This window comes from Gymnogyps californianus, chromosome 1, assembly GCF_018139145.2.
Source record: "Gymnogyps californianus isolate 813 chromosome 1, ASM1813914v2, whole genome shotgun sequence".
In the NCBI taxonomy this organism is placed as follows: Eukaryota; Metazoa; Chordata; class Aves; order Accipitriformes; family Cathartidae; genus Gymnogyps; species Gymnogyps californianus.
This window is the reverse complement of record NC_059471.1, coordinates 18,821,411-18,846,161: the sequence shown is the minus strand read 5'-3', so window position 1 is coordinate 18,846,161 and position 24,751 is coordinate 18,821,411. Positions and strand designations below refer to the sequence as shown.

Below are 24,751 nucleotides of genomic sequence, written 5' to 3'. Positions count from 1 at the left end.
GTAGGAGGCACAGAAAAAAAAGTGCAAATATTGTTACCTGATTTCCAGCATAAGCTCTATTAAGAAAATGAAGGAACTTGACTTCTAGATCAGGCTTGCTTTTGGGGGTATCTCTGCTGGTCACAAAACACATGTTGTCCCGGACTGATAAATCCATTTTGGCAAAAATCCTTAATGTGGGCTGGGCTGTAGACATTTCTTACTGTGCAGATAGCTGCTGTTTTCGCTAGCCTTGAAAGGATGTGAATAGCTCCTGCTTCTCTCAGTGGGTTGCTCTAGCCCAATGCTGTGACTCAGTGATGGTAAAGTAAATGCTTTACTGGGAGACACTGAAGTTGAAAATTCGTTGGCTTTATTTTTCCTAAAAGATAAATTGCTGGTTCCTTAGAGCCATCCAAAACTGGCCTTTGAGATATACAAAATCAAAATAAGTCTGTTGTCTCTGAACGCCATGAGGAGGGTTGGCAGATGCTCTGCTTGGTGGCCTCTCTAGCCTGTAGCCAAAACAAGGTTAGGCTTATGCTGCAAGCTCTATGTGTGTAGGCTCAAAACTGGAAGGAACTTCTGGTCCTTACCTGGGCTTCAGCACTGGCACAAGCATGCAGTATTTTTGCTTATGGTACCTATGTGTGAAATGAGCATAGGCTAAATTGTTCACTGTGAGAGAAATTTGGAAAGGCATTATGTATGTGTGTTTGACAGACCAAGCGCAGCCTCTCAGACGGCTGGGCTGACTCAAATTGCAGCCTTTTGAATAGCTGCCGTTTTACTGCTCTGCTAATGAAAAGGTGCATTTCTCTTCTACTTCTTATGAAGGACTTCAGAGGTTAAAGAGCAAAGTGATATTTTATTTCAATAGGTATCAGTCGTGTGGAGAGCATTGGTGCTGCATCGTAAGAGGAAATCGACTTCTGCAGCTGCAGAGATATCATCAGCAGAGAGAAGTTCTGGCAGAGAACAATAACCAAAACAACGGAGTGAGATTTAGGATGGAGCATGAGCAGTCTATGAGAGGGATGTCATATAGCTGAGACACCTGCAATAGCTCATTCCAGCTTAGGTGCCTTGGAACAGATTGTTCTCCCGAGGCATTTTACAGCTTAATCTAAATCATAGATAGGCTGAAGTCATCATCGACTGAAATCAAGGGAAAGCTTCCCATTGGCATAAATGACATTTGGATCATGAATTCAGTAACCACTTAAAGTGGGCTGTTAAAACTCTCCTTTGGAAAGTATAATTTCTTTCATTGTTTTCAGTACAAATAGAGAATAAAGCTGACATCTCCATTACATGAAGAATAAACATTTTGGGGGGTCATGCCATTCAGGTATCAGTTTTACTGAGAAACCCCGAGGAAGCTCTGCAGGGGGAAGAAGAAGTATTTTTTGTGCTTTTGTGGTTTCTGGTAAATACAGGATTGACGAAGTGAGCAGTGATGTGTTTGCTTTCACACTGAATGCAACAGGGATGTATTTTTCAGTGTTTGGCTGACTACTTTGGCTTTCAACTTCATATATTACACCTACAAAATTGAAGAGTTCTTTTAAATCATTGTGTCTTTTGAATAGGCACAAAATGCCTATTTTGATTAATTTGAAAAATAATAGGTGTAAAAATTTAGGTTCTGGAAATGCCAGGAGAAAAATCTTCAATTATCTTTCTACTAATTTCAGCCAGTATAGTGATTTTAGTCTTTTCCTGAATAACTCAAGAATATATCTGAAGATATCCTCAAATTACAGAATTTACTCCTTGGTTAAAACCACACATGGAAATTTCAGACCCCCAAAATAGTACTCTTAGGAAGAAATGTCCGCCTGAGACTAGAGTGTTACAATGGCAATGCCATCTAAACATCAGTATCAACCTTGCTTCTACACGAAGTGGAACATGGCTGATTGCTGACTCTGCAGGATATCCCCGTCTTTCAGGAATCAGTTGACAGTTCCTTCCTAACAAACCCGGATGATGGCTTTTTTTTCTGCCAAACTGAAAAGATGTTACTTTGTGGGGTTTTTACGTGTGTTAATCATAGAATGACTTTTAGGGCTACACAGGGAAGGCAGAGAAGGCCCTACATCACTGACTTTTTAAATTATATCAGAAATCACATTGGCTTAAGTACTGACTTTTGCATAATTCTATTAAAAGGAATTTTCGAAGAATCAGAGTGCCTAGCACTCTTTTGAAATTAGACCCATTTAATGGCCAGAAAAATCATCGAGCCATTAAAAACTGGACTCCAAAAATACCTCTCTTATATAAATCCCTACGCCTGAGGGTATCACTGATCTGCATTTTCTTCAATGTAACAAAACTTGTGTTTCATTCATGTCTTGTAACAATGGAACATTAATTGAGAGGATCAAAAGCATGCTTTCCAACAGACATTTTTGTCACTGCTGGTGAATTTCCTCCATGTTCCTTCGCCCTGGGGCTTTAGAAGGTTCTGGATGAATTAATGGCTTCAATTTTTTCCACTTTGTTTCAAAGGAACTAAATATTTTCACTTGTTTTTTTATAAGGCTTATCAGGTAAATTCTATTAAAGTATGTGAGAGTGCTTATTAGAGTTCAGATGATAGATATGCTTGAAAGGCACTGGGTCGAAAGGGAGATTTCATTAAAATCACTGATTTATGTTATTGCATTTTCTTGTTCTAAAACCAAGTTCAATTTGCTTGACCCTGCTGGCGTTAATAAACTTACTACACCTTCATTTGCTTACCTACGTGACAAAGATTTTGCTTAGTTTAATTTGGGAGGTTCCTAGGCTTACAAATCAGGATGTAGAAAACGTACAAACAGGAATAATCAAATTGAGTTGCCTATATGGAGACATAAGAGCCTGACCCTACAGGAACGTCAATAGGGGCAGGCACTTCAGTATGATTTTATGAATGTTTCTGCTGATTTGGTTACAGCAGTGTAACATGAAAGGGTTTTTTCTAACTATTGTTGTTACTGGGTTCAAATATAAGTGAGTATTTCCCTGACTTAACCTTTGAGGTAAAGGCCATGCGTGGCTTTCACACAGGTGGACTCATCATCATTCCTGATTTCTGCTTAAGTTTCTGTACCAAGTGCTGCTAGGGAGTTTATGAAATTGAGTCCCAGTAACCTATCAGTCACTGATGAACTGGTGAAATGGTGAATTCCCAGTCCCATGGAAGTGGCAGGGTAGGAGAGATGCTTGCTGTTCCCCTGACTCCTGTTGCTGGCCACACAGCATGTATCACTGTTGTATTGGACCAAAACTCTCTCTGCTTTAACCTCCACACTCCTGGACACACCTTCTGCTTAGGAATGATCAACTAACTTAGGTTTGCATTATTCATTCTGAAAGTCAATCCTCTTCTTTCTCTCTTCCCTGAAGAGGTAGGTAATGAAAGACAAGATTAAGACACAGTTTAAGACAAATGAAGTTGAGGAAACAAAAACCTTTCAAAACCTCAAGCTCCCAACCAGAAAGGGGAATATAAGGCCAATCAAGGCTCTCCCCAGCAGGTAGAGATCCTCACCAGCTCCTTACAGATCAGTGAAAGTGTGTCCTGCTAATGTAGGCCAATCTCAGAGCTTATCCTTTCTCTCCCAGCTGTCAGGATTTCCTAAATAATTTCCTGAGTAATCCAGCCACAGGCATCAAGGAGAGGAGGGTTGGGAATCATCCAGGCTCTAAGAGAGGTACAAGAAGGTTTATGACCTTCTTTGAAGGGTTTCTCTGCTTACTCTTGTTTTCTTTCATATATCTCCCATTTGTTTTGTGACTTTCACTGTATAAGGTACATTTCTTCTCCCAGCAAAGTCATTAGGTGTTTGTCATCCATTCCAGCGGGACCGGGAATAAACTATAATTGCAAAGCTGCTCACTTCAGCCTTTCCTTGCCAAGCTGATCCTGCCAAGTGTTAGTTTAATTTTCTTTTTTTAACAAGAAAAAATAAGTAAATACATTTGAATAAAAATTGAACTGATTCATTCAACCAAAGGGAAATGGTTCATTTGGAGGCACCTCTAGGGAAAGCAAATAATTGAAAAGTTGCATTTAAAAATCATGAGTAAAGATGCTCATGGGTCCTGGTTTTAATGCAGAAATTCATTATTTAAGGTGCACCAGGGTGTAGGAGACCCAGGTTCAGTTCTCTCACCTGCCTGGGTGAATTTGAAGCCATGTCTCTGGCTTTCCAAGGGAGAGCCTGACTTGCAACCAGCTTCTCGAGAGCCCTAGAGGAGGAGTGTCCTCCCCTCAGACCCTCACATTCATTCAGTTCGGCTCCATATAAACAGGCATTTGTTAGGGCAAGGCTCAGAAACTAGGGATATCCTGTCTGGGTGAGTGAGCTGACCATCGTGCTAGAGAAACTCTCATTTCTGCTTCAATAACTATTCAGCTACTTTATGTAGAACAGTTAGATCAGGAGGGGTTGAGGGAATCATGTCTCCACCATCAGTAACCTTGGACCGCAACCTACTCGATACCTCCTTAGAAAAGATCAGTGTCTCCCAGGAGGGAGCCTGATCTTTCCCCCATAGACCTAGGTTTGGATTATCCAGCAGCCCCTACATAGCACGGTCACGGACGAGCATAGCTGTGCTCCAGTCACACAACCAAACCCTGCAACAGGAGCTTACTTCAGTCCTCGTGGGTTGTGTGCTGGGAGAGAGGGAGGCTGAGCAGCCTCTTCTCATGTTGCATCTAGTCTGTCTCTAGCAAGGTTCAGTTGCAACTTATGTTTGTCCTTGGCTCTGAATAATTTCTATAAATTGCTTTTAACCCCGAATACAGGTCCTCTTCTGACCAAGGTGGGTGTGCAGTTATCCATTCATCATGCGTATGTCTTCTCTCTCTTTATGGAGAGCCTACGGAAGGTGCAGTATTTTTTCTAAGGCTTCAATACAAAGGGAGACAAATACAAATAGACGAAATGGAGAGGGCTATATTCAAATTATTGTCCTTTGCTAAATGCTATCCATGTGCTTGGGCTGTAAAAGACTCAGCGAGGACAGTCCATAACAGATTTTGTGTCAGAATCAGACTGCTGAATTATCTTCATTGTCCCTCTCACCTTTCACTGAAATGTGGTCAAATAAATTGCCTTTTGGCAGCAGGTATGGGAAGTCGCTGCCTAGTTCTCACTCACAGGCAATCAGCTGATTTGCTTTCCTTTATTCCCTTTATTTCCTTTTGCAGGGAAGGCTGCTTCTCCCCCATCAGCCCAGAGGCATGTCCCCTTGTGCAGTCTTTCATGTGCCACAACCGAACATTCATCCTGGACGGCCATGTGCAGCTGAAGACAGGTCTGCAAACCCAGGAGCGACACCTCTTCCTCTTCACAGACCTTCTGGTTGTTGCCAAGTCCAAGTGAGTATGGCACCTCAGGCACTGCTCCTACAGAGCAGCCCTTTTTGTCGGTGGAGCATAGCATGGATTTCCATGATGCTTTTTTAGTAGCAAATCTTCCCTAAATCATAAGGAAGCTTTTTATTTGGTCAATGGAAGTTAGGTGCCTGACCTCTCCTGGCACCTTTGAAAACCCCATAGCCATAGAGAAATTCTAGGATGCAACATTTTAAAGAAGTATCAGATGTTCTTGTATATATTGCTTGCGTTGTATCATCTTCCCTGCTTTGGGAGCACAGTGTCATAGAAAAGACTCATCGGTGCTCGACTGTGTCCGTTGCCCTGCCTTCCACTGACTGTTGTGTTTTAGACAGGTCATCTTCAGTCCTATGGGGTGAGCGTAACACCAGTGGCTGTGTCGCAGCCAGGTTAGAGGTCTTAATGCTTACCTGGAAGCTGCTTTGATACACAACAGTGATGAGCAGCTGTATAAAAATAGAGATTGCGGGCGGCATCGCAGTGTCTGTCTCTGTAGGTTGTGCTGTGCCAGGAGGAGCGTGGGGAAGGGGAAGGGGAAGGGAAGCGATGCTGAGCAGTCTGGGTAGTGTTCATGTGTAATCAGGCTTGCTGCTGAGCTCTGATTATGCACTCTACCATTCACAATTAAATCAAATTTACAAGCTGTGTCTAGCATGCCAACTTCATGCAGCATTTGTGGTTTAAGGCAATTTTAGAGGTTGCTTTCACTTGTTGTTACGGGTTATGGGGAAATAATAATAAAAAATCCTGCAGCTTCATTCTCTGTTAGGCACTGTGTTTGTGGTTTCACAGGGTGGGTAATCTCGATGTGAATCCTGGGCTTTTGCAATGTGTCTTTTCGCTTAAGCAATTGTTTCAGAGGCTTCTGGGAAAAGCCAGAATAAATCTGTGTTTTCTGTAGAAATCTGAGCTGTGTCCATTTGAATCACACATGGTAAACTTAACCCCCCCGGCTGAACTCCCTCACTTGATGTGGTGTGACAACCCAGAGGATATTTCACCCGAAACACGTTCCACTACGGGCGGGTGGTGAACGTAAGGATATTTAGGGAAAATCTTGCTATTCCACCAGCAGTAGCAGTAATAGCATTGTTACTGTTTTTGCTTATGTTTGTGTCTTGTTTAGGGTGGGATTCATCTCACCTAATTTAAAATGTTAAATATTTGCAACTTACCTAGGCTTCTAGGCTCCTCTTATAGTCACTGAGGGAAAACCAGCACCTTCCTGCAGCAAACTCACCTGGCCCTGAAAGAGTGTCGACGGTGGGTGAGAGGAGTTATGCTCTCCCTCTGTCCACTGGCTATTCAGTGGGCATAGTCCACTCACTTAGCTCCTAAATTGTAGAAGATGAAAGTCAGGATAGATGAATCCCTCCCTCCCTGGTCAGCATGCTGAGCAGAAGCAATGTTACAACCCCAGGCTGAGCTGCACAGTACTGCAGGTTTGGCTGGGTCCCAATGGGACTATTTGCATAGGAAAGCACTACTCAGTGTGACCACTCCAAAATCTGATCCCCAGGGAGTAATAACGGCTCTTACAGCATTTGATTTAATGTGGTGAAGAACCCGCAATGTTTGAAAAAGGTGAAAGAGAACAAATTGTGCTTCTGCATGTGAAAAAGAGGGAGGAGAGGGCAAGTCTTTGCTAGAAATGGTAAAGATAGTATTTTGAGTGATACTACTTCATGTATTTTAAAGAACTAATTGGGATGTTCTCTCTACAGTTGCCCTGTCAACAATTAAAGCATCAGAGCTGTCACTAATGAATACTACTTAAAAATCAGCATTTTTAAAGCGCTCTCACACTAAAATACCATTGCTGATTCCTAGAGGGAAAACTTGAGTGGTGTGTATTGCTATGTGACTGTGATTATTGATTCTTATGGACTTTTTAACAGCTGATGAAGAGTCAAGGCAGGAGGTCACCAGGACAGAATTAATGATACAGTTGAATCTGACTTAACTTCAGAATTATTCCTTGTGAAGGTGCTAAAAATTTGTAATACTCTTTTGTGTTAAGTAGTTTTTCAGCTCGGGGCATATGAACACCTAAGATATCTTAGGTACAGCTCAGCGCTGTACTGGTGTTGGCTCAGCTGCAGGTAGCCAGTCACTGTACAAAGGAAGCTCATGTATAATTAGACTTTGTAGGATCAGCAAACAGGTACAAGTTTTTCCTAAAGAAAGCAACAGGTATCTTGTGTCCTCTGAGCTTGCTGAGTAAACTCCTGTACAGCACTGAGCTCCTGCTTAAAGGCAGCGAATTGGCATTGCTCCCATGGAAATTTGTGAGGGGTAAGTTCTCTCCACAACCGGTCCATGTATGACTTTGGACAAGGTGCCTGTAGGTTCGTTTTCTGCTACTTTCTAATAATTTTTTAAATGCAGACTGTTATCTTTTCAGATCATGCATTAGCCCAGCTTATAAAAAATAAGAATAATACTCATATGCTGTACTTCTCTCTCTGCTGCCCTGTCCTTTACTGCCTTCATGTGTGGATTAAGTCATAAATTAATTGATTGAAAGAGTTTTCCTCACTAAACCAATGTTAAGTATGTAAAATGTTATACTGATTTCTATATATTGATTAGATTTCTTATAGAGAGCGTGTGTTTTTATTTGGCAGAGTAAATATTTCAAGGACCTGTCAGTTCAATGATCAAGGTTTCTCACATAAGTTTTTGTGTGGGAGGCACAGAGAAGTGGCTTCCTCTTTCTCCTTTGTAATATGTACATGCATATACACACATGCATTTTAAGGTTATTTTCTCAACGTGGCTGGACATAGAAATTAATGGTTGAGTGCATACATGGAATTACGGTAGCAATCTCACAGTAGATCCATTAATGCTTTTGTCAGAGGGTCCTATTAAGAAGATTAGAAAATCTAGTGAGAAGTTAATCTTCCATCTGTTAATGGCCACAAGGTATCCAATTGCCACCTACAGAAAGCAAAAGGAACTGAGTTTACTCTGCAGAAGTGACACAATTTGGGCTGCATCAATACCTACACCATTGATGCTCATGATTTTTCTGTTGATTTCAGTGGACTCTGGATCTGCCTGATATTTACAGTGTGACACTTGCAAGGGGACTTACTTCCTTAAAAAAAAAAAATCTTTGTTAGATTGTTACTCTTCCCATTTTTCAAATGTTCAGTCATGCTGCTTCCTTAGTCAGCGACGATATATTCATTTCTAGAGGTAATGGTTTGGCACTTAAATGGAAGACCCACATTTCACAAATGCTGAGAACCCATGGATTGCATAAAGGACATAGCAGATAGATAGAGATAAAATTATACTTCAGGCTCTTTAGATGTTAATGGTGGCTACTGTTTCAGCGCCTCTGGAAACCAGGCCACTTGAATACTGATAATAGCTGAGAGCTGTGACTAGGCATGGCAAACGGGGTAAGGAGCATGATTGGATAACATCTTTGTGCTTCTGCCAACACCCTGCTGACACCCGCTACTGGCACTGTAGGGGTCTGGCTTTATGAACTGTAAATGTTAAAAAAGTGAAACAGTGTGTAGAGGGTTCACTGTACTGGGTAATGGGAAAAAGAAATTGAGGAGAAAGGGAGAGTCAACAGATTCATTCAGTGGAGTCAGACCAGGCATCCATTTATTAACATCTACATTAGAATTCACAGCTTTATTTTTTTGTAAATCTACATTTTCACAGTTCATTCTGTCATCAGTCAGTTACAGTTATTTCTGTATTCTTGACAGATCTTACTTGTTGCGTCACAAACTGATTTGTTGGCGAGCATGTTGAAATGTTCTTCTGTACTTTAAGTTTCTCTCTGATGGGGTAACAAAACGTAATAGAGAGAGGTGAAATGTACAGCTGACCAGGAAACACCATGGTCAGCTTAGTTTAGCTGACCATGGTGTTTAGCTTTTAGTTTAAAAAATACATGAACTTGAGATGGTATTTTACAGTATTTTATGGCGATATAATTGAAGTGTACTTTTTACCAGGTGTGATATGCACTGATGGTCCTTTCTTGCCCACCACTGTAAATGCTGCTGGGTTATTGGTGGTGCACTACCCCACTACACCTCTTAGCACAGCGTCAGCTGGAAACCTCAGACCAGTCAGGGTACTGCAAGTTCATCTATGTCCTCTTTAAAGCCGCAAGGTTCAAGTACTTTCTTGTTTCAGACTGTATTAGTTCAGTCTGTCCTAAATCAAATACCTTGTAAATGAGACTAATCTCAGAGAAGGTAGCCCATGTGTATCAAAGCTCTAAGAAACTGCTTACCTGGCGTATTTATTTATAGAGCACTATTCACCATGGTGCCTGGCACTGTCCCCATCCACATTTGCAACACAGTGATGAGCTGACATGCTCTTGCTTGCAGTCCTTGGATTAAAAGGGCAAAATGTTTTCAGGGAGGGGACATGTTTCCTCCAGCCTTTCCCTGCTGACCCAGGAAAACCATAGCTCAGGTAATTCAGTCTGCAAGGCTTGAAGTGAGTGGCTGTTGCATTGCTACAGAGCTGGACTGACTTTGTGAGATTTTACTTGTTTCTCACATAGCACTGGTGCCTACCGATCCTACAAAGGAAGGAAACTTATCATGAGATATTAAGTGAAAGAAAAGAGTTGAAATTAAAGCATGAAATTATGTAAATTAGACCTTTGCTGTACTCTAATGTTTAGTAGGATAAAATACAGGAAGGGCCAAATTTTAAAAAATTGGGGAAATTATGTATCTGCCTTGTAGATGAGTAGATATTTTGAGAATGCACAAAGTCCTGGCTCATTCTCCAAGTGGTGTGCACCTAAAGATACCATGCAGCTAGTTTGTGGAGGCTGTATGTGACCTGTGCTGTAGTTAACACAAATGGCAGTTTTCTGCTTGTTCTTTCTTCAGGATTGCTTCATTTGCTCTGGCCTAGTTGTCACTACTCAAACTCACCATAGCTGTTGACCCTGGGGCTAAAAGCAATCCAACTATACTGTAAACTCCTCAATGGCATTAAAGTCACTGAAAGGAGAGTCCAACACAAGTGGCAATCTTTGCCTCATGGTGAGATTTGGAGAGGAGCTCTAGACATGGGCAGAAGTTTTCCCCCAAGAAGGGGGATGTCCAGGGATGCCACAAGCAACCTATTTATCCCACATATAAGATATCTGTTGATCCCATTTAGATGAGAAATTGATATATTTTTATATCCAACCCAAATAAAACATTGTTTTCTTTAACTAAAGCAGAAGTGCTTCTTCCATCAGCCCCAATGCAAGCTTCACATGTGCCTGAAGGAAGAAGAAACTCTGAGTTGTTTAACCTGCCTTGCTATGTTTTCATGTGTGTGACATACCTGTGAATTTCTGCCGGCAGGTCGCACTCTCATTTCAAACTAAAGTGCCAAGCACGTCTCTGTGAGATGTGGACAGCATTTTGTACAGAAGAAGTCTGTGAAGGCAGCACGGACCCAGACAGGTCCTTTGTTTTGGGCTGGCCCACCACAAACTGTGTGGCAAATTTCAGGTAAGAATTGGGATATGTTTTATTTACCAAGTTACTTAAATGTTTTTAGGCTGACAGGTAACAAGACTATCACGGATTCATTTCAGCACCAGTGAATGTGGGAAGTAGACACTTACTGATTCTTAAACCAATTCCTTCTACTGCTGTGAGCAAGTCACCCTCCATGCCTCATCTTCTGTCTCTCTGTAAACATGGCAGTGATACTCACTTATCACTTAAAGATTTGAGAAAATATGTGATTTGACAAAGCACTGTCTGTGCTGCAAACTTGCTCAGTGGAAATTCTCTTTTTTTTGGTGTAACTTGACAAACACCTTGGCTAATTAATGAGATGAACTACAAATACTGAACAGCCAAGCTAATGAAAGGATCAAAGAGACACTTGTAGGACACTTTTAAACAGAAGAGCTTGTATTGGAAGTAGCAGGAAACATACAGTGAAATACTGACCTTGTCCTATTTCTCTTTTTAATTTAATTGTGCCAGAGAAAATGTCAAAATTGCTCTTAAAGCAGACTCTCTGAATTTTAATAGAGAGAAATATTTTTGGTCTGTCTTTGCAGCATTGACTGTAGGACACATAAGGGCTGTAGAGGTAATTTCAGTGATTAGGCTAATTTTAGTCTCAGCGGGAGGGCTCTGCCGTCACTTTGGATAAGGGAGGGCACCGTCCCCCTGAAATCCCAGCTGCTTAGCCACAGTAATTTGGCTGGGTCTTGGAAAATGCATTTTCCTCTTTACCAACAGAGAGCAAAAGGTGATGCAGGCAGCTTAATTTGTATGTCACATTGTCCGTATCCAAAGAGAATGCTGTGCACAAATGGCTCTCTATTGAGCTGGTTGTACTGTTTGTGTTTTTTTCACGTAATAGTCCTGAAACAAAGCTGAAATTTTCTGTTGATTTTCAATTGAACTCTTGCCAATAAACATGAGCTTTGATCTAGAGACAGTACATGATCCTTTATAGCTATCAGAAAGTAGTTGGATAAGAAAGCAATACCTTCAATCAAAACAGTCAGAGATTTTATAGAAGTGAGATTATTTTATGTCTGGAGGTACACAGAAAAATCTAAAACACCATGCATGAGTCTGTAGATGCATATCCGACAGAATTGAAGCAGCCAAAGCAGAATCACATTTTTACTGTTTATAAAGTGCATTCCCCTCACAGCACCATTCAGTAGGTTTGTAGTTCCCTAAATGCCTGCTCTGAAAATTTGACGAACTTGATTTGCAGAAGCAGCAGTGAGAATAGCAGTTACTCCATCTAGGGCAGGATTTAAATCAAGAAAGTTGAAGCAAAATTAGGTTAGATTCCTTGCACTATCCTATTATTAGCTATATTTAACTGGGCAGTTTTGTATCCTTGAAAGTGTCTAAGTGAGATAAAGATAAATGAGGTAAGGCTTAAAATGTCCAAAGTTAAACCCTACTAAGTACAATGGGACCTTTTTTCATTATGGCTTATGTGTACTTTGTGATGTGGTGATAAACCAAGTAATAAATAAGAAGAGAATTCGAGTAGTGAAAGTGGAAAGAAGTCTATATACCCAAGGAAATACCTTTAAACTTTTGAATTAAGCTCTTATTTTAAAGTGCCCTCCTCTTCTATTTGGACATTAGTTTAAGAACTCAACCCGTTTCCTACTGAATTCACTGGTAAAGCTTTAACTTCTGTGATAAAAACTGGTAACTGGGACTTTTGGTCTCTGTGGCAGCCTTTTCAGTTGATTTTGCAGGCAAACAGATTTTTCATTCAAATCTGGAAAAACCTTTTTTGTTTTGTAGGTGTTTATGGAAATTGCAACCAAGAAGCAGTCCATTCTACCGCGGTTTGTACAAGGGCTATTTTGGTATTAGAATGATGGCTGATTTGTCCCTGTTTTTCTGTAATTCTTGCAGGTCTGCAGAACAAAAGGAAACATGGCTGTCTTTCTTGCAAAGGTACTTTATTATACAGTCTTTGAAGACACTGAAAAGAGTCCTAGTCTAGATCAGTGATTCCCAAGCTGTGGTGCCTATGCCGTCATGATAGATAAGCTCTTTCAAAGTGATATTAAGAAAAAAACGATCTCATATCTTCTCCCTGCAGAAGATGGTATGTGCCGTTCATGCAAGGATCGCTGTGCAAGGAGGGAAATGCTTCCCTGTGCCTGAACATGGCTCAGCACAAAACTGGAGCAATTCCTGTCACACATGGTCCTTTCCCTGCACAGTTGTAGGAGCCTCTGCCACCATCGCTCTAGTTGAGCCTGGGGCTCTTTCCATGATGATGGCATCTAAGCAAGCCCAGCTCAGGAACCTCTGCTCTAACCTATCTGCTGTTCATGGCTGGCTGTATTTTGGTCTTACAAAATGTACCCCAAGCTGGAGGATATGGTGGGAGGGTTTGTGTAAAGACAGCTGTCGTATTTCAGACAGAAAACTACTAGTGGTGGTTTTGTTTTCTGGTCACCTAGTTCTACTGGTTGAGGTTTGTGTCTTTATCTGATTCTTCAGAGTTCCTGGGGTTGTTTAAATCATCCTTGCTGGGGATGATTTCTAATTCACTCTTCTTCTGTTCAGTCCTTTGAACTGGTCCATACAATGGGATGTAACTGATTTCAGTAGGAGCCTGTAGTGCAGACTGAGACATCACAATGATGGGTAGTTTTAGCTTGATTTTTTAAATCCAGTTTCTCTGCTGCTTACTCTGATTTCTACAATGAACTTTAATACAACAGGGCATTACTGGAGGCCACAGTCAGCATCCCTTCCAGATACTGCTGGATGCTTTCTTGTCCTCAGAGATCTTTCTACTGCAGTACATCTGCAAATAATCTGCTTCTTATCCAGTTACTGCTTGATGCTATTTGAATCTCCATCTTGCTATTTATGTTTACAATATTAAAAATTTACTTGTTTTGTACTTGTTTTGTCAGTCGAATAAGAGAAGAGAAGGAAAAAGACTATCCTAAAAGCATTCCTCTGAAGATAATTGCAAAGGACGTGGGAACTTGTGCATATGTAAGTGCTCTTGAGCTAAACAGGGGTCTAAATCCACATCACCTATGAGTGCTAGTCACGTGTAAATCCTTTGGATATTGGGAGGGTTCCTTTGGTTTGCAACCTCCTTTAAGGATCCAGCCCCTTTAAAACACTTGGCATATGCAGCCCTGAAATGTTTGTTTCCTGTGTTTAATACATGAGTTCCGTTTTAAAGACAGTGCACTTGGTAAGAAATACTGGTTCTGGCACACAAACTGAAGACTCTACAGTGTGAAGTCCCAAGAAGCACCTCTAGCGGAACTTATGCATAAGCATCTTCAGAAATGCCAGCACAATGTACCCTTTTTTTGCTTGTAAAACTGATCTAAACCCACAGCTGCCTTCATTCAATTCTGCAAAGTTGCAGTGTGTTTTATTGTTTATAATGATAGTAAGTCAGTAAAGCTGTGTATATGAACATCCTGAAATTCCCTTAAGCATGTTTTTCATCAGCTAACTGATGCTGGTAAATTTATAGGCACAAGGTAAATTGGTAAAGAAAGGTCATCCACAGGGTGATTTGCACCTTTTTTACTAAGTCATTTTTAACCAATTTAAACTAAATTCTTGTATGTAGCCAGTTCCCTAGGGATACCCTAGCATTCAGTGATAATCCATTCTTCCTCTGCTTCTTATACATTTGTCTTTTCTTTCGAACTGTGCTTGTAAGATGTGTATTTCATGCTCAGAAGCCTAAAGAGCATTTGCAAGGACACGAGAAATTTTCACAGAAGTTAGACTTCATTGGACGTCTTTGCCCAACAGTGAATCTCCACTTAGAATTCTGTATTTGCATAGACATAAGCGTAAAGGAGTCTGCCTTTTTTTTACAAAATCGTTATTAAGGTAAATGATAATAGTTAGAATTGCCAAGTTGCTAAGACAAATGTTAATAAACAATAACAGTAATTGTGATAGTTCAAATGCAGGACTGCAGATCAAGGTGTGCTCAGGTCTATAAGTCATACATGCATTCAGGTGTTGCACTCTTGTACCAGGGTTTGTTGGGTTTTTTAAAATGTCTTTTCTCCTTAGCTATAATTAGTTCATGTGCCAAATATGGTTTCCTGATCCTGACAGTCCTAGAAATGACACACTGTAGTCTAGCTATTATCAGTAATAAAACAGAGGAGGAGCAGATGGAAACTTTGTGATGCAAATAGTTTATATAGCACTGTGGTCCCTGTGCTACAGCAGCTGGAGATGCCCAAGAATTATTTCATTTTTGGAGGGTAGGGAAGGCTGAACACAAGGCACAAACCATTTCATTATATTCTAGCCAAGAGCAAAACTTATGCAAATGTGCTGACCTACTCCTGAGAGCCAGATGTCATTGCTTCAGGCAAATGTTAAATTTTTTATGGTATGAGCGTTCAGATATGTCCTGAAGCAAGATACACAGTATTCTCACTACTTTCCTTTGATTGCCATGGCAGCTTGTTACCGTCAGAGACTTATATAAATGTACAGCTCAGATCTTTTCTAAATGCAAAATGTCAGGGAGTTGTTTCACCTGAACATTCTATGGCCAGTATAAAATTGATATGCTACACAGGGTAGCAGGGTATAGCAAACTGTCTTGGGACTGGCAGTGAACATTTACATCCCGGCTCTGCCACCTTCCCTTCTTTGGGCCATTGGATATGCCTGGGCAGTTTGTTGCAGCAGGCATGCATTTGTTCTGCCAGGGCTTTAGGCTGGCCATGAACTAGCTGCAGTCCAAAGCTGTATAGTCTTGTTAGCGGAGCCAAACTAACTTGCCTCTAAAGAGGGCTTAGTAACTTGTGCTTGATGTGTGGGAGCTGCCTGTCGACTTGGAAGTGAGGCCAGCGTGAGTGTGATGGTGCAAGCAAAAACCACTCTGGACACACTCTCCCCACTTGTTTTTGCCTCTGCAACGTGAGGGCAGCGGTGCTGCCACATCCTGGTGGGGCTGAGGATGGAGTCATTAATCCTAGTGTGTTTGAAATGTGCTGCCCTGCATAAGAGCAACCCATGGTGCTGAGGTACGACATTGCCCAGCTGTACGGGAGTAATACTGGTGCCAGGCAGCAGGTGCTGAAATCTCACTCTGGAAAGCCTGCCTTGTGGAAGGCGGCACTTCCTCCAACACAAAGCTTGGCGCTTCGTGCTGGTCGCCGTAGCTATTTAGAAAGTGGTGTTTCTGCTGATCCATGCTTTTCCATACTGCCGATGAGCAGATTCTGGAGGATGCTGGAGAGGTAGCATTTTAACTGGATGAAAGATTACCAAGAGGAAGTGCTTCTGATACTAAGCCAAATCTAGCTTTGAGAAATCTATATAGAATGTGGCAAAGGATATAGAGATGAACAGCCTGTGTACAGTATTTTGTTACGGGGGGGATCTTCAGTAGAAAAGGACAGAAATGATTAACGATTGATAGGACAACCTCTTATTTCACTGAAGAAACTCACTGAAATGTTTCATTTTTTCAAGGGAAACTTACATGCTTTTAAACTAATCAAACCATTATATTTCCTTTATGCAGTGTCTAAAGTGCAGTTAGTGGCTGTGTCTTTTTGCATATTTTAATGTGGGCATCTTGTCTCCAGTAATCATGGCACTCTCCCTTCTAATGGAGCTGTTGGGGAAGCAGGGAGCAAATACAGAAAGTATGTGACAAAGCAGAGGAATCAAATCTCGGTCTCAGACAGCTGGATCTTTATCTATGTAGTATAACTTATTTATCAAGTAAAATTTTAACAGGATGCTCTCGATTTTTCCAACAATGAATTAAGCAGAGCTATTGCACTTCAGATACTCTTTGCAAATCCAAATTTTTAATGCCACTTTCCCCTTCTCCTTTTTTCTGTTCACAGTCAAAAACCCTAAGTGTAACCAATGTTGATACAGCAAATGATGTAATTCTGATGGCTCTGCAGCAGCTGGGAATTAACGTAAGTCCTTGCACCAGTTTTAATGAGTCTTTTTGTAGTCACTTTTAATAATCAAGTTCTTCTCTTGCACTTTTTCCATGTTTTAGGATATGAACATTAATTAAATCCCTTATCATAGCAATTCAGTGTTGTTGAAATGAAGCAAAAGTGCCTTGTTAATATATAGACCTCCAGAGATCATCAAGTGCCTTAAAAGTTTTGAATAAGTTTCTCATCCCTGTAAGGGAGCCGTCATGTTTGAAATTGCTTTTAAATCTATTTTGCTGATGCCTAAGAGGAGATATCTTGACACAAGAAGTGAGAGTTTGATACAGCTCTTTTTGCATACTTCAGTGTGAACAGGAAACCTACTGACCTGCTTGTTAGTTGGTTTCAAAATGTGCAAACACGCGTGATCAGCTGTGTCCCCAGATTACAAATACAAGCACTGCTTTCAAGTGTCCAAATGAGACACCCTAAATATCCATGGACCTTTAGTGTTATGTGAGATATGAATGTAACTGAGTGATTGCACAGAATCTGAATGCACCCAATTTAAGCAATATCCTGAAACTGTTTTGGAAAAAGGCTTTTACAGGACTTACGATAATGCAGGGTAGTGCACCAAGTAGATGCAGCGATTCCCAGTAGATCAAGTACTGCCTCAACTGGCTCCCTTTGCTCTAAACCAGACGAGGTAGTGCCTCAGGTGTAGTAATGAATCAGTGCCAGGGACAAGAATTCTGGGTCCTTTATTCTGTTTCTCTCATTGTTTCTCAGTGTGGCTCCAGCCAACACCAATGGTCATAGAAGCTCCTGAATGACAGCTTTTTAACTGGCCTGTCAGTCTGCTGTTTGGGCAACAAGATCTTTTTAAATGTCTTACTCTTGATGCATATGTTGATCTCGTTGCATGGAATCTGACAAGTCTTTCCTTACCACAACCCTGAGTATGAAGAATCAAATGTGACCAAATGCCTCATGTGCGTCGCTGGGGCTTCTGGAGACCCCCAGCAAAAGTTGGGGTAACCTCAGGATTTGCCTTCCCTAGCATTCATTATGCCTAATTTATACAGGCTTTTAATGCATCCAGGGGCTTATTCTGCTAGCTTGGTATTTCCCAGGCACAGCAATTTCTGTCTAGCCATCTTGTTAAGGCTCAGACATCCCATTTACACCACCAGGGCTGGGGCTGTGGCCTGAGCTCAGGATCCAGCAGTCTGTCCAATTAAGGTAGCTCTGGAGTTGATGGAGGGACTGCGAGGTGAAAAGGATAAGATGTGACTTAAAATTAGGATTTTAATTGCAGATCGTCTCCCCCAGTCAGCACCAAAAATCAAGAGACTATGCTATATTACAACTGCAAGTCTTTATTATTATGTGCTTCATTTTTACCCATTTTATGGGTGTCATTTGCATTTCCTCATTTTGTGTGCAGAAAAAACAGGAAACTGGTAGTACTGGAAGAGAATATTTTGTTTGAGATGAGCAGGAGGAGGAGCTGGTTAGGTTTCAGCTTTGTGTTCTTTTGTATGTATCACAATCAACCCTTTCCTCTCTTTACGTTTTTATTTCGAGTGGAAAAAGAATGAAAGCCATCCAAAAGATGTAAAATCTTGCCTGCAGAATTATTTACTCAAGTAATATACTACATTTTTTCACCACATCTTCATAGCATAAAGCCTTTTTCATTAGAGGCATATCATAAGATTAGCAATAAAATCAAACAAGCTAAATAAATTAAGCTGTAGCCTGTGTATCAGTCAAACACCCAGCCCCATCGTAGGGTTATTCTGATTGCAAGGAAGCTTTTCCTTATGTGCCGTCTTGAGGTTTTTTATTTATGTCCAGAGAGAACCACTTGGAAGGAGCTCTATGACTTTTCAATGGCAATTATAAAAACTACATTTCACATGTTGTGTGATTAATGGGGCTATTACTTTGGCTGAGTTCACTCTGGTTTAATACATCAGGGTTTTTCCCTCTGTGGTTTCTCTGGTAAAACGACAACTAGTTTGTGCAAAATGGCATTGATCATCTGTTCCAAATTATCAAGTGGGGCAGAAAGAAGGGCGTTGGGTTTCCCACCTCCATAAGCACACTTGCTGATTTTTCTGGGACAGTCACATTTATACTGACAAATGGCCTCATAAAGCCCATAAAGGACAACATTTGCAATCGAGAGATGAGCAGTCTGCCTCCTGAAACTGTGCTTACTAGCTCTTCCCCTTCCACTGCTTCCCCTTCAGCAACGAACCCTTTCATATATATATTTAAAAGGAAAAGTAAATACCCTTTCTTGTGCTCCTCAGCTGTATTTATTTGCTCCTGGCTGCTTGCCCTGAGGCATCGGAGATGTCTCCAAAGCCTATTTATTTTCCTTCTGCCCCCTGCTAGCTAACTTAACAGCAGTGCTAATATGGGCCAGAAAGCTCTGTCAGTCAGAGAGCAAACTGTGAAGGCTTTATCGGGTGTATCAGCATTACACCGGCTGCGTGCAGCAAGTAGAAAGAGTCTCAAGAGCTTTGGGGACACTGGATGAAGATCCAGACAATGCAGGATAGTAGGCAAATCTGTTTAAAAGGAGGTGGGATTTAATTTTAGAGCTAAATAAATACTGTCATGAGGTATTTATCACGTTTTGTAGCCAGAAAACTTTCAGATTTTAATTATCCTGATTTAGCAGCGTCGCTGGAAAGGGATTTAAGGTATAATAGATCACTTTTCATACAGTGTATTTATCCGCTTACTATTACCTTTTGTCCTGAGAGTGGTTTATATTAAATGTCATTCTTTTTCTTTCTATTGTCTCACTGTCATATCTGAAATAATGTACTATTCTTCTTCTTCAATTAAACTGCAACATTGACTTGTATATTTATGCTAAAGGCAATATTTAGAATTTGCTTTCAAATCAGCGGTTTTACACAGCTTTTCCCAAAGATGTTCACATTCTCCAGTCCTCTGGAAATTGTCTCCTTTGATGTAAATTTATCCTCTCCACTGTCAATTTTAAAAGAGAGCTCAGCAGTCTTAAAGCACCATCCAGTGCTCCCAAGCCCTTCCACACAAAAGGGCTGCACAAACGGGCTGCACAAAAGGGCCGATGGCAGCCCTATGAGGAGATTTTGGGGCAGCGTCGAGTGCCAGGAGCCCCTTGGGTGCCATCCTCGCCTTGGCATCATCAGCGCGGGCTCAGATCTCAGGTGACAGTGCTCCTGCCCTGCTCTCCAGCGCGGGGCATGGGATGCTGTTGGCTGGCAAGCCTGAGCTCCTCCCGCTTGCGGGGCACGTAGGGGAGCTGGGGAGATGGTGGAGCAGAGGTCTCAGGTATGAGGCTGGGGGTGCCTGTGTGCCAGAGCACATCCCGGAGGATGCGATTACCGTGGTACTCAGGACAGAGCTGAAGGGTCACCTTAGCTTACATGAACCACCCGCAGTCTGCCACATGCTCTGCAGCAGGCCTCCGCTTCGTGCTGCTTATCTGTAATCCCTCTGGGGGATCAGACCAGTCTCTCCTGGGGGCTGGGTGCTGCTCAGCATCAGCGGGGAGAAGTGGGGCACAGAGGCACAGCACCTGGGGCCAGAGGTCCATGCTTGGGGCTGCCCCATTTCCAGCCTCCTGGGAGTGGGGAGGCAACACGGGCAGGGGACCCACTCAGCCACATGGCATGGGAGGGCTGGCATGGCTAACGTCTTGGTCTGGCCTCAAAAGCAATCCTGAGTCCTGGCAGGCTGTGACCTCCATCCCTCTGCTTCCAGGAACAGTGAAAGAACTGGGGCAAATCTCCCCCTTTTCCTTTCAGAAATGACGGGCTCCAGCCCCTGTCACTGCTCAGAGCTGGACCCTGGTTACATAAACCACATCATTGCACATGACAGACACAATTCAGAAGCTTTGCTGGTGGCAAATTTGGGCACTGCAAAAGTAAAGGGGGTTCCTTTGACCCCGCTGGCAAGGTGCAGCTTATCCTTATATTGTGAGAAACCTAATGCAAACCTGTTCTTAATGGCTGGCAAACTTACTCTTAATTTTGGTTTTAAAGGGCTCTGAAAAAGACTACAAGCTGTGGGTGATTTCAGGAAGAGAAGATGCTCCTTACCCTCTTATTGGTAAGTTCTTGACATGGTTTTGTTTTTCAATATTCACTCAGTTTTTAGTGCTGAAGGAAGCAAGAAATACAGAGAAGACTGAAATGCAGTTTCCTTTTTTGTTTTGTTTTTCCCATTTTTTCTCTTACTTCCCTGTCACGCAAGTTTGCCTATTTGGGGAGCTAGTCAGATGCTGATCCTTTGTCTTGAAGAGCAATTGTCTGCTTGTGTCACTAAGAGGTTGAAAAAGTTCATTTATTTCTGTCCCAATTTTGCTGCACGAGCCTCAGTTTTTCTACAGTCAGCCTCTCCACTCACTCACCTCCTCTCCTGGAGCCAGTCCAGCTTTACCATATTTCTTCCTACACTTCCATAGCATTGTTTACTCCCCTTCTCAGCAAAACTCAGCAGAGTTTTGAGAAATGTTCTGTTCTTCCACAACTCAAGTTAACTGATTCAAGAGGTCCTTTCCAATCCTGTATTTCTCTTACTGGCTGACAGCTCCCCTCTGATTAGGAGCAAATTATTGCTTATTCACTTTCTAAAATGCTTTTTGAAATGTTTCCTCCCCAGGAATCAGCCCAAAGCTCCGAAGTGATTGGATGGAGTGATTTGATTTTGGCCCATGATTCACTGAGAACAAATCCCTTCCCGTTATTAAGAACCTTTCCCTGTAGAAGCCTGGCATTACTTGTGCTATATGAGTTCACAGATGATTAGAACAAGAGAAATTTGTGGATTTTCTGTTTTCCTCCTGCAAATCTAACCCCAGTAAATCTTGGCATTCCTTCTTAAAGCAGCCTTAGCTACAAATGCTTTGCTGGAGTCAGACAACATTAATATGTATAAAATGTCTAACTTGTGCACCTTATAGACAGTGCAAACTGTTTTGTCTTTGAAAAACACCAGACTTTGTCTTTCTGACTATTATGTGTAGCTTCTTCAGATAAAATCACAGCCATGGTTTTAAACATAGAACCAGAGAATTCAGAAATGGGAAAGGCCTTTCCAATTGACTGACTCTCTCTCTCTGCAAATTCAAGCTACAATCCTTGAAAAAGAAGAATCTGATATAAAACTGGTGCCGTTCTTGATATTTATGTGAAGGTTTATTAGATAAGGCCAGCTTTTCTCATAGGTAGACATCAAAAGCAGAGTTTGACTGTGCTTCAGCTTCACACTACATATAATCTTAAATAATGTCTCTTCCGCTGTTAGTGTTCAAGTCTAAGAGCAAGTTAACTAAAACGTCTTAACATTGCGCCCACATTTAATATATTTCAACTGCCAGGTCTTTAGACAAGTCCAAAAAATATCTTTCTGGTGGCATTTTTGAAAGCTTCTCCAGAAATGAATTGCCTCTGTGTAGTCCCCAAAGATGCTGGTTAATGCTGAGCGTAGCTCATTTGCATTAGCCCTGTGATTAATGTTTCCTTCCTGTTTCAGCCTCAGACAGGAACCATAATTGTGTCTCATTTGACTGAGTTGATGGCTGTTGCACTTACCAGGGAGAGGGAGGGAAGATCGCTTTCACGCTGGATTTTTTGGTTTTGCATGCTCAGCAAAAATTTGACAGATGACTGCTCCCAAAATCTCGTTTCTCACCAGAACGATGTGAGCAACCAGTACCTAAACTTTCAGTGTCACAAGTAAAGCAGTAGAAAGAATAAACACTGAATTCAGAAATAGTCACTTGTATTTTTTCTGATGGGCTTTTATGTGATACAGCTGTAATAGGTCTGATTTTACTTTTACATCTGTTTAACTACACCAAACACAGTAACTCCGTATCTGCCAGTGTATGATTTATGCCTGTGTAAATATGCATAAAAACATCAATTCTGAGATTACTGAGAGAAAGTGCTGCAGACCAGCATGCAAAATCTGCTTTTCCTCCAAGGCAGATGGAGTTTTGCAAGTCTCCAGTCAATCCAACACAGATTATTATGATTTCTCTTTGAGCAGGACATGAATATCCCTTTGGAATTAAAATGAGCCACATTCGCGACGCTATGCCCCATGGATCAAAGCACTGTGCCTGCCCCAGGCAGCTTCAGGGGTCCTTCTTGACGGAGCAGCTGCCCCAGGAGCTGCAGTGCCAGTTTGTGCTGAAGCCAAGCCGCCTGGCGGTGTGCCAGCAGCTGAACGGTACGTTGCCCCCCTCGCCCCAGCATCGTTAGCCCACCGCCCGGCTACGTCCCTGGCTCTGCTATAGAAAGCAAACGTGCCGGGATGGGGAGGGGGGGTGGAAAGCGAAGAGGAGCACGCAGATGTACCTTCCAGCTGCATGGGGGATTTTGTAATGTAGCTCTCCCCGATTTGAGTGTGCTGTTGTGTATGTGTCATCTTTGTAAGTTACATTTTGACAAGCTGCCTGTCAAATGGTTATTCTAAAACCAGCGAAAGAAAGACAAGAACCCTCCCCTGCAATTTTTTGTAAGTCTATTAGCTGAGCTTCTCTCTTCAGCCCTTGCCATGCTCTGTAGCAAGGCAGGGTGGTTTTACGGTTCAGGAGTTAAGGCTTGACTTCGGCACAGAATTCCCATGCAACGTTTGGCAGCATCCTTTATTTCAACAAGGTACTTAGGACTACACACCTGCCTCACTGGGACCCTCACGTGGCAAAGCCTAGGCATGTACTTGAGTACCTAGATGAAGTGAGCAAATACAACTTCTTTATTTCAGTTCTCTTTGAGTAAAATGAAGACAGTAATATTTTCTTCTTTGGCCTTGATGCTGCAAAAATATGAGCACCTGCTCTCTGCTTTGCACTCTGTTGTCAATGACACAATGACTACTCACTGCTCATGAGTAAAACAAATGAGGAGATCTTTACAGGATTGGGGCATTAGATTAAAAACTCTGTAGGTCAAGGATGCATCCCATGGTGTGTTTTTATTGTGCTTAACACACTGCCATACTCAGCTCATTTAGGAACTCTGCCCTACTTCACCATTAATGACCATATAATAATAAAAATAACATGCATACTGTTACCCTGTGCACTCCCCAATAGCTAAGATCTCCCACGATATATGAATAGAATCCATTTGTAATGTTTTTAGAAATTAAATATAGTGAGGCTATAGCAGTGTCTATTACAAATTATTCCGGAAATTGATTGCATTTTATATAAATTAATTTCCTTTCCACACGCCTTCATGCCCCCCTTCCAGTAATTTGTATCATATATTACTTCATGGCATATTTTAAGAATGAGGCAATCTAGCAAAGGGGTGTAATTAGGTTTACAGGCCCCGCTTGGCAGCTGACGTTGACTGGCAAGAGAAAATAGAAATGTAAATCAGGCCTGTAAAGTTCTAATGCAGATGTGTTGTCAGCGGTGCTGTGCAAGCCGCAGGAGGGGAGATGAGGCTGGCTTTGGGGCAGCAGAAGCCTGGCGCAGCCTGCAAGTCATGCACAGGGACTGCGCTAAGTGGGAGAAAGAGGCTTTTTGTCCATTCACCTTTCCTACTTTCATCAGACAAAACCTTTTAAAGTGATGTATAGGTCTGGCTGCTTGCAAACCAGATTATCTTGCGTACAGCGCTCGTCGTTGCGCTCCTAACTCCTCACCTATTTCAGTTTTGGAAAAGGGCGAAGGGTACCTGTGTGCAAGCCAAGGCTATGATCTGGCTTTGGGCTCATCTTCAGATCAGCAAGCCAAAATCTGTGTTGTTGTTAGGTAACTACTAGGCACACCACCACATACGGGGCAAATTTACAGGGAGTCTGTAACCCCACATTTCACTGCCACACATGCTGTGCTATCCTCCCTGCCATCACTTCCCTGCACCAATACCGCTGTGCTGGACACGCTGTCCCTTCTGGAGGCAGCAAGGGGCAGCTGC

The 24,751-nt window shown here is 41.9% G+C and overlaps 1 protein-coding gene across 1 annotated transcript in view; it reads left to right on the top strand.

Moving 5' to 3' along the window:
* ARHGAP20 (Rho GTPase activating protein 20) overlaps positions 1-24,751 on the top strand; it is a 62,337-nt gene that overhangs the window by 25,591 nt on the left and 11,995 nt on the right. Inside the window, exons 4-10 of the mRNA XM_050908738.1 lie at positions 5,192-5,362; positions 10,735-10,884; positions 12,787-12,828; positions 13,806-13,890; positions 16,752-16,829; positions 20,855-20,921; positions 22,866-23,048. Coding sequence (XP_050764695.1) covers positions 5,192-5,362; positions 10,735-10,884; positions 12,787-12,828; positions 13,806-13,890; positions 16,752-16,829; positions 20,855-20,921; positions 22,866-23,048 — 776 coding nt within the window. The remainder of the gene's footprint in view (positions 1-5,191; positions 5,363-10,734; positions 10,885-12,786; positions 12,829-13,805; positions 13,891-16,751; positions 16,830-20,854; positions 20,922-22,865; positions 23,049-24,751) is intronic.